The sequence below is a fragment of the Theropithecus gelada genome, chromosome 11 (assembly GCF_003255815.1).
Source record: "Theropithecus gelada isolate Dixy chromosome 11, Tgel_1.0, whole genome shotgun sequence".
Classification (NCBI taxonomy): domain Eukaryota; kingdom Metazoa; phylum Chordata; class Mammalia; order Primates; family Cercopithecidae; genus Theropithecus; species Theropithecus gelada.
In genome coordinates, this window is record NC_037679.1 from 48,638,648 (window position 1) to 48,649,167 (window position 10,520).

General features: G+C 37.8%; 1 protein-coding gene across 2 annotated transcripts in view; it reads right to left on the reverse strand.

The window, feature by feature from the left end:
- Nucleotides 1–3,203: 3,203 nt before the first annotated feature.
- Nucleotides 3,204–10,520, reverse strand: part of LOC112634842 (POC1 centriolar protein homolog B) — a 102,251-nt gene continuing 94,934 nt past the window's right edge. For both annotated transcript variants that reach the window (XM_025402704.1, XM_025402703.1), the window contains 2 exons: nt 8,639–8,857; nt 3,204–4,736 (listed from right to left, as the gene is read on the reverse strand). In XM_025402704.1, the coding sequence (XP_025258489.1) occupies nt 4,632–4,736; nt 8,639–8,857 (324 nt within the window). In that variant the 3' untranslated portion in view covers nt 3,204–4,631. The remainder of the gene's footprint in view (nt 4,737–8,638; nt 8,858–10,520) is intronic.

Consider the following 10,520-nt stretch of genomic DNA (forward strand, 5'->3'; position numbering starts at 1 on the left):
CAGTAAGGAATAAAGAATGTAGAAAAGGAGGCATGCTCGGAAAATAACCTTGAAAAGGTAAGGATTGAGGACAGAAGGCGGCAGTCTTAGAACACTATGCGAAAGACTTAGATATCTACAGTGATAATTAGGCAGAGGCCAGACAGGTAACGCTCAGCAGTGGAGGAGGATGGAGGCAATATGGAGTAGGGAGGGTATGTCTGCTCCACCCTGCCCTAGTTCATTGCTGCCATGGAGGAACACAGGCCCAATAGTTGCAGATCTTCTGATTTCCTAAGACAAGCTAGAGACCTAATTTAGTTAATATAAAATCTCCAACTTTTAAATGTCAGCAGGTATATAAAAATTATTTTTTAAAAACAGCAGCTGTATTTGTGTTCATCCCACAGGCAAGTGGCTTGCTCTGTCTCTGGAAGAAATGAGTAGCACAAGTTTGTATTAAAATTCCAAAGCCTTAGTAAAACTCAGAGGTCCTATCAACTAAATAATCATATATCATTAGAAAGGTAAAGTCTATCAATTTACCTTCTTTCCACATAGTTTTTAAGTATACTCTATAATTATTGAATAAACAAAATCTTCCCTGAAGTTATTTTCACATATTCCACTAAAGTTCACTAACTGAACTTCCTCTTTTCTTCTGTACTATTTAAAGAAACTAATGTTCAAGATCAAAATAAGAAATAATCTATTTGTAAATGAGATACAAACTAACCTTTGGTTTGTTAAAATAATTACTTGGGAGCCCATTACACTGAGGCAGCTCTAGGACCCAGAGTTCCTAGGTAAACAAACTGAAACCTAACTCAGAGTAAGTGGTCATATCCTGGGAAGACCACATTTAACAAATCAGAATCCACCAACTAATCTCCAACTAGAGACTTTAAGGCTGCTGTTCCACTTTAACCAATCCAAATATTTTCTGTCTTGCTTCCTCAAACACCTTATAAAAGTTTTCCCCTTGCACTCCAGGGGAGCCAGAACGGCTTGCAGTTTGGCACTGTCTGATTCATGAGTCACTGTTGCTCAAATAAACTTCAAAAAATTTTAATATGCCTCTGCTTAATAGATACATCAAGCCAATGAGAAGTTATCCTTTTTTTTTTAAAAAAAAAAAAAAGCCTGTAAAACCTTTAACATCTACTTTAACAACTTGTGTAAGTCCAAGAGAAATATTTATGTGCAAGAAAATAATCCTATCTATAGAAGCTAGGAAGACAGATAGTGAGAAACCCTATTATATTGCATTTGGTTGAGCCTACCCACTAGAAAGGAAGTTATAGTATCAGATGATGTGGTTGAAGATTAATACAGCTCCTTTGGTGTTTTTCCCCATCACAGATATCCTGCGGACTCACTCCTGCTCAGCCACTCACATCAAATTTAGTTTCTTGAACTGGGCTGCTGAGGCATTCAGCTCAGGAATTAATCATAGCTGAGAAGCCACTTCAGGGGTGGAGGAGGAAAACAATCTGCAACTTCTTGTTGTCCTATATTCACACAATATACGCTGTGTGCCTACTACAAACTGGAAACCGTTCTCAGCTCTAAGATCCATCAATGACTGACAGGAGGAGTTGCTTACCAGGGGAAGACATGTGTGGACTGATGTATGTGTCGGATGGTAATAAGTGCACTGGAGAAAATGAAGCCTGGTGAAGGGTCAGGGAGTGAATGGAGGGTTCACTAGAAAGTTCTAGGCAGAGGAAATGTACAGATGCCCTCAGGTGGGAACACTTTGCTTCTTCAAAGGGTTGCATAGAGGCCACTATGGCCAGAGGGCGGTGAGTGAGGATTATTCAAGGAGAAGGAAAGGGAAGTTTAAGGAGGAGAGGTTGCGTCTTAGGCTTTTTACTCTGAGATGGGAAGCCCTGAAGTGTTCTGTGCTGAAGAGCCATGTGCTTTGACTCAGGCTTTTCAAGAACCACCGTGGTCTGCTGTGCAAGGGTGACATCAGGGAGACCAGTCAGGAGGTGCTATGGTTTGGATATGGTTTGTTTGGCTCCACCAAGTCTCATGTTGAAATCTGATCCCCACTGTTGGAGGCGGGGCTTAAGGGGAGTTGTTTGGGTCATGGGGTGGATCCCTCATGAATGGCTTGGTGCCCTCCTCGAAGTAGAGAGCGAGTTCTCAGTCTTAGTCCCTGCGAGAACTGATTGTTAAAAAGAACCTGGCACCACTCTCCCTTTTCCTTCCTCCTCTGTCACCATGCACTGCTGGCTCTCTCTCACTTTCCACCATGAGTGAAAGCAGCTTGAAGCCCTCACTAGAAGCATCTGCACTATGCTCCTTGTGCAGCGGGCAGAACTATGAGCCAAATACACCTCTTTTCATTATAAATTATCCAGCCTCAGGTATTCCTTTATAGCAACACAGAGGGAATAAGATAGGAGGCAACTTGTAGTCTTCTAGCCAAGAGATTAGTGGTTTGGATTATGGTGGGAGATGAAGGTGTAAGAAGTGATCAGGTGTTTTCTACATTAAAATGTCCTGAAGGAATGAACTGTGCGGTGTGAAAGAAAAGAATCAAAGAGGATTCCACGTCTTCAGCTTGAGCAATAGGAAGGAAAGTTGTCATTTTATTGCCACATGCAAGTCCAGGAAAGGAACTGCTAATGACACTGGTTGGGGTGGGGAGTTAGAGGTAGAGGGCAGAAGAATCGGTTTTGGACCTATTTAGAGATGCCTATTAGAGTTCCAAGTGGAGACGCTGATCAGGCAGCCGGATATTCAAGTTAGGCAAGGGAGGGGCTGGAATCTGATGAAGATAAAGGAGATTCCTCAAATGCTAAAAATAACTAACTAACTAACTAACCAGATAAGTAAAGAGGGGAGTTAGAAAATTGAGTCTGTTGAAAAAGTTTCAAGGCATCTGCATTTATATCATCACTATTTTTATATCACTTATAAAGTTCTGTGATGACTGTAAAAAGTGTCTGGCAACATCAGGTTGTAAGAAGTGGCTACAGGTGGTTTCTAAAGTGTGGACCTCAGGCCACAAGCATCAGCATCACCTATGAGATTGTTAGAGATGCAAATGATTGGGCCCCACCTGACGCATGGAGTCAGCTCTGGAGATAGGGCCCAGGAAACTGCTTTGACAAGTTCTCCAGAAGATTCTCACATATTAAAGACTGAGTGAGCTGGATGATAAGATGTTTCGTACTTCTGGGTTTTAATCATTTAAAAAGAAAAGGAACAACTTTTTCTTTTAAAGCAAAAATGTCTTTATTGTTTCAAGCATGACAAAGTGAACAAAATTGATAGGAAATTTCATTTCTTAGTCTTCTCAATGAGGTTATAAAAATACAATGCCACCTAGCTTTTGTAAGCTCTTGAAAATGTCCAGAAGCTCACACTTAGTATGATATAAAAAGGCACTTATAACACACAATAAGATACTTAGAAACCCACCTCATAGATACAATTGAAATTTCTTTGAGAAAAATTTCTAAATATAGAAATAAATAGGACGGCACTATTTCTTCTTTTCCAAAACACAGAATAGCATTTTCCCCCATGTTACCTATACGCACCATAAATGTGGACACCGTCTCCCATTTTTGTTCTTGATACAGGTTGATAATGAAGCTGAAATTAATTTGCTTGCTTTTCTTCAATTTAATCTCAATTTGGTTAAAAATAAAACAAAATTCTTAATTTGTAACCAGGATCTTTTAGACTACCTGGCTCATTTTCATTGTTTTAAATCACAATTCATTAAATAGGAAGACGATGATGCAAAAATTTTAAAAAGTACTTACTATTTAGCTGCTCAAATCATCCTAAGCAACAATATTTCTGAAGCATGTGTACATACGTGTGTGTATATTTTTAAATATCGCTGTTGCATCACTCTGACTTTTCAGCGTACTGAAAACACACTAACATAATTTTTGTGAACCATGATCAGATACAACCCAAATCATTCAGCACATTCATCTGTGATAGACAGGTGAGTTTCATTTCCTTCAGGTTGGCCAATGGATAAACAAAGTACACCATAAATTAAATAAAAAACCCACTGCCCTATGCCATATCTGTGCTAGTGTTAATTAAAAGAAGTGTATTCTTGCTGTGGAAATTCTGTGGTCTGGGAAGTTTTATTCGTTCATCCTTTCAAGGCATTAGTAAGAAAGGATAATTTTTATTTTGAACAGAAAGAAACATAACAAGTCAGATCAATAATTCATTATTTGCATGTAGGATGCTATTTTGGAGGTAAGTGAATTATTTCACCCCATGACTGTCTGAATATGGTCAATCTGAAATGACTTAACAGTGATATCCAGAGATTTGGTTACTTTCCTGGCAGGATTTAGCCTAGAAATGAAAATGGACATTTAAAATAATATGGGGAAAATACAGAGTCGCTTGAATGCTTATCACTTTATTACTGCAATCATAAATGATAGTAATTTAAATTAGTCCTTCACATTGATTTGTGTGTTTACATTAGTCCTTAGATATGCCTTTTCTGCCTTTTGTTCTGTTGCTCACCCTTTTAAGAAATGCCATGATAAACAGCACATGGTCGTGTTGCGTGGAGTATCTTGTACTACCTTCCTGAGTGTATGTACATTTATTCATTTATTGTGCCTCTGCCCAACAAATGAAAATGAATTTTTTATTCAGCTTTTCTGTTGGACAGCTCTGAAAAGCTTTTGCTGATTTTCAAGGCAGTCTTTCAGCTTATCCTCTGTCAAAGTCAGTCGCTGCTCCAAGATTGAAACAGTCTGCAAAAAGGAGGACAAAATAATCAATGCCTGGTCCTCTGGTGGTGAGGATGACAAAGACAATCTCTGCATAGGAAGGTGAGGATGACAATGACAATCTCTGCATAGGAAATCCTTTTTAGAACTGGGATGCCCACCTTTCTACTAAGAAGTTGACTCAAAAATGAGCCCCAGAACTTGCTTTGCTTCTGGGCCCAACCACAGGGCAAGGCATTATCAAACAGTTGGAGAAAAGAAAAGAAAAAAAAAAAACAAAACCCAAATTGATGTGTTTGAGAAAAAAAGCAGCAAAAGATCAGACCTCTTATGCCTGATCTTCCAAAGCATCAAAACCAGGGAAGAAGCCACACAGTGTTCTAAGTGGTGCCATAAGCTACACACTTAGTGGAGAAGGGGAGCGGGTGCCAAATTCCACATGCCAGCCAGATGCCACTGAAATGTCATCACTACTCATTCTGTCATCATCCAATCCATGGCAAACCATACCTAGAGCACCGCAGATGGATGGCTAGATTGCTTTGAAAATATCATAACAATCGCCTCCAGTGCCCTCACACAGAAGATGCTAATATTTCCTCGTGGAGTTGTTAGGAGGATTGAATAAAATAATGCATGTAAAATGTTTATGCTAGTACTGGACACACATGGTTTGAATAATACTGTACTCACTTATTAGCTAAAGGAGTTAGAACACATCCAGAATACATATACAAACACACATATGTATATATATAAAACGTTAAAATATGTTTTATACATATGTTAAACTTGGGAAATCTAATTTTTTGTGATATTGGCTACTCTGTCTTCATTCCTTTGTATCTTTTTTTTTTTTAAACTTCTTATTATAAAATAGATTATTCAGGAACCCACACAAGGTACATGTGTTATTTAATGGATTCTTATAAGAAACACATCCTTAAAAACATCACCCATAGCAAGAACTAGACTCCGCCAGCCACCCCAGAGGAGCCTTTCATGTGCCTACCATGTGACCTCCTTGCCCGCCCTCTGTAACAGCCACTATACTGACCTTTAAAATGATTGCTTTCTTTATGGTTTTATTTCTCAGGTGCACATCCCTAGACACTATAATTTTCTTTCCCATTTCAAGAATTAATGTGTCACTTAAAGTCTCTCTTAATTTACAGGTGCCCACCCTCTCCCTCTCTTTTCTTTACAATTTGTCTGTTGATAAGCTCAGGCCATTTGACAAGCTCTGAAACTGCACACTCAGGGTGCAGCTCAGCCTGTTCTTCCATCTTCTGTATATTCTCTAAGTTGGCTGTTGGATCCAAAGGCTTGATCAGGTTAGATGCCTTGGAAAGACTATAGGTGGTGGCCTGTTCTCTGATTAGAAGGCAGATTAATAATTTTTGGTCATTTCTCATGAATGTCATAGTGACTCAATGTCTACATCTATTAATTCCTGGAGATTGCAAATGATGATATTCTAATTCTATCATTAAAACATTTTGTTAGTTGGGATAACTAATAAATAAGAGACATTTTCCTCATCTACTACTTGCTTACCTAATGGTAGAGTTCATGTAGGAAACACATGACACTTGCTTGGTATTTAGTCAACCAGTTTTAAGATAAAAAAATCGAATCCCTATCGTCTTTTGAATGTAACCAATTTTTAAAGATATTATTTAATAGCTTTTGCCTTTTCATGTTTTTTACAATCTATAGATCATTACTAATTAAAAATAATAGCGAGCTGTTAATACATTCTACCATTTATTGAGTGCTTACTATGTGCCAAGCATTTTATTAGACACTTTTTTTTTGAGACAGGGTCTTCGTCTGGAGTGTTAATGGCTTGATCTTAGCTCCCTGCAACCTCTGCCTTGTGGGTTCAAGCGATCTTCCCGCGTCAGTCTCCTGGGTAGATGTGACCATAGGTGCGTGCCACCCTGCTTGGCTAATTAATTTTGTTGTTGCTATTGTTGTAGAAATGAGGTCTTAGCACTTTGGGAGGCTGAGCTGGGCGAGTCGCTTGAGCCCAGGAGTTTGAGACTAGCCTAGCCAACATAGCAAGACCCTGTCTCTATATAATAAAAAAATAAAAGAAGAAATGGGGTCTCACTACGTTGCCCAGGTTGGTCTTGAACTCCTGGGCTCAAGCAATCCTTCTGCCTCAGAGGCCCAAAGTGCTGGGATTTATAGGTGTGAGCCATTGTGCTCAGCCCTTTAGACACTTTATCATAGTTCCAAATGCTAAAAGTTATTTATACATTATTAACACCTTTAAAACGGGTTAACTCCATCTGTCTACCATCTAAAACATAATTTCATTTCAATGTATTTCTAATTATAGTTCATTAACAATAAACACTCTCCAACTTAGTTAGGTGTTGTTAAGTCACCTGTAATTAAAGTAACTCAGAATGTATTTATTTTACTTGCTGCTTGCCCACAGAGTCACTGCTCCCCTTTTGCAAGTGTGTTGTGCCTGCTTCTAACCTTTTTAATATGTAAAATGAATCCATTCCCTAAGAATTAAAAATCATACAGAAATTCAATAAAGCTTAAAGTGATTTATTTAGCTTTGAATCCGGTAAAAAGGAGGAGCATAGGTCATGAAACTGAAAGAACAGGGAATGGAAAGATTCACTCGGGAGAGACCCTAATGAGGACTGAATGTTGAAAGGTAACAGTTTAGGTGAAGAAGTTATGGCAATATGGGAAACAAACCAACTACAACTAAATTTGACATGAAGTGAAGAGGGCAATGGCCTTTAAGGAAAAGAGATGCCTGATAAATAAAGAGAAAGTCACGTATAATACAATATTACAAAATGAAACGAAGTGATTTTTAACATGATTTTCTTTGAGCAAGTCATATGATGACTCCAAGTTCTCACATGGCTCTTTCTCACAATCTGTCAGATGCCTCCAAAGGCCCTGAGGTGATATCTACAGGATAAAAATATTCACTTAAATTAGTGGTTTTCAACACTGGCTGTAAAACAGAATCAAATGGGAGTTCTTAAAAGACTGATGCTAGGGCCTTATCCCAGACCAATGGAAATGGACTCTCTGGAGGTGAAAACCAGGTATATGTACGTTTTTTAGCTGCCCTAATGATTATAGCGACAGTCAGGGTTGAGAACCAATTGGGTGATTTCTATGCAAAAGTTATTTCTATTGGAAATATTTTTTTTCTGGACAAGTAATTGACATCTCTGTAGTTCATATTTTACCATCTTTTTATATAACTTGCTACTGTCCACTCCAACAAATGTTAGTATCTAGTATTCTCATTCTACGTATCAAAGAGGAACAGGAGAAGACTTATTCAAAGGGAACAATGAATCAACAGAGCTAGAAGAGAAACCTTTGGTGTATCCATTTCAACATACCATTTCCCTTAAATTATGTCTATACCTTGTAACCAAGAATTTTGGTATATTATTTAAGATCCACTGTATTTTTCTTTGCAAAGGTAAACTGGCCTCCAAAAACTGGGTAATATTCTAACATGGGAATGCAAAACCATCACACCTGGAAGATCACTGCATCAATGTAAGAGGCTTTGGGATAAGAGAAGTTATATACTGGACAGTGAGAATATTTTCAGAGTTAAAATCTACAAACATTGGCAATATTTCATACTAACCAGAAATGGTTACTCCCAATATATTTTTCTTATGGCTCTAAATTTTTTCTTAGGAATGGCTTAAAGTGTGTGTGTGTGTGTGTGCACGTGCACACACAAATGCATAGGCTCTGAGTTAATTTCCATAAGATCTTGTTTAGGGCATCGCCACCTTGAGTTTGCTTTGCTAGTACAGGAAAATTTCCCCTGCTCTGCTAGTTCTGCAACTTGCTGTATCCAGAATTGTTTTGTGTATCTTACCCCCAAGTGCAATGCATGCAACCTGTGCCATGCCCACCTGTGTCAAAACATTGAGTTGTTCCATAATATGCTCTAAAGCATCAGTCACAGCGAGAGGTATGCTCCTTTGACTTTCGCAGGGGAGGTCACTCATGTCTTCTGTTTTCTTTTTTGTGGTTGTTGGTGAACATTCTGGTGACAACAAGGAAGGGTTCAAGAAATATCCACAGGCCTCTTCACCCTTGTCTGGCAGAGTTCTACCACTGGTTTCTGTTGTCTTTAATGTCACAAAAAATACAGGAAGAATTATATTTTCCAAACTTTAAAATGATAGATATAAAGTTTAAAATATTCCTCTTCTAAAAAGCTCAGCCTTACATTGAAGATTTATCCTCAACTATAATAAATTATGGAAATTACTATAGTTAAATAAGGAATTATTATAATTATTTTACTAAGGAAACAAAGCTGAATAGAGAAAATTCACAATTTTCCTTGACTTTCTTTTCAATGAAACATACTTTCTATACACTGATCTGAGGGATCTACTATTACAAAGATTGTTAGATGCAGTTTAATTCTTAGTTTAAAAACAACATTCACATCTATTAGGATGACTATTATCAAAAAAAAGGAAAATAACAAGTGTTGGTGAGAATGTGGAGAAATTGAAACACTTGTCCATTGCTAGTAGGAATGTAAAATGGTTCAGCTGCTGTGGAAAATAGTTTGCCTCTTAGTTACCCCCAAAATTAAACAAAAAATTATCATATGATCCAGCAATTCTCCTCCTAAGTATACATCCAGCAGAACTCTGAAAGCAGGGACTCAACTGGACACTTATACTTGTACAGCAATGTTCATAGCAACATTATTCACAATAGCCAAAAGCTAGAAACAACTCAAGTATCTATCGATAAATGAATGTATACACAAAATGTGGTATAAACATACAATGAAATATAATTCAGTCATAAAAAGGAATGGAATTTTGATACATGCTATAACATGGATACATCTTGAAAACATACTAAGTAAAATGAGCCAGACACAAAAGGACAAACATTGTGTGACTGCACTTATATGAGGTGCCTAGAATAAGTAAATTCTGAGAGACAAAAAGTACAGTAGAGGTTACCAGGGGCTGGAGGTAGGGGTAATAAGGAGTTATTGCTCAGGAGTACAGAGTTTCTACTTGGAATGATGAAAAAATTCTGGAAATAGATAGTGACGATGGTTACAAAACACTGAATACTGTGAATATACTTAATGCCAGTGAATTATATACTTCAGAATGGTTAAAATGATAAATTTGACATTATATATATGTTACCACAACAGAAAAACCAAAAGTCCTCCATATAGCAATGAACAATCCAAAAATAAAATTAAGAAAATAATTCCATTTACAATGAAATAGCATAAAAATATTTATGAAAAAATTTAACAAAAGAAATGTAAGGCTGGGTGTGGTGGCTCAAGCTTGTAATCCCAGCACTTTGGGAGGCCAAGGTGGACGGATCACCTGAGGCCAGGAGTTTGAGACCAGCCTGGCCAACATGGCAAAAGTCTCTACTAAAAATACAAAAATTAGCCGGTGTGGTGGTGCACACCTGTAATCCCAGCTACTCAGGAGGCTGAGGCATAAGAATCACTTCAACCTGGGAAGCAGAGGTTGCAGTGAGCCAAGCTCATGCCACTTCACTCCAGCCCGGGTGACAGACTGAGGACATGTCTCAGGAAAAAAAAACAAAAAAGAAAGAAACGTAAGACTTGTACACTGGAAACTATTATATAAACCATCATTGAAAGAAATAAAAGATCTAAACAAATAAACATCCCATATCCCAAATTCATGAATCAAAAACCTTAATATTATTCAGATGGCAATACTCCCCACATTGATATGCAGATTCAGTGCAAACCTTATGAAAATTCCA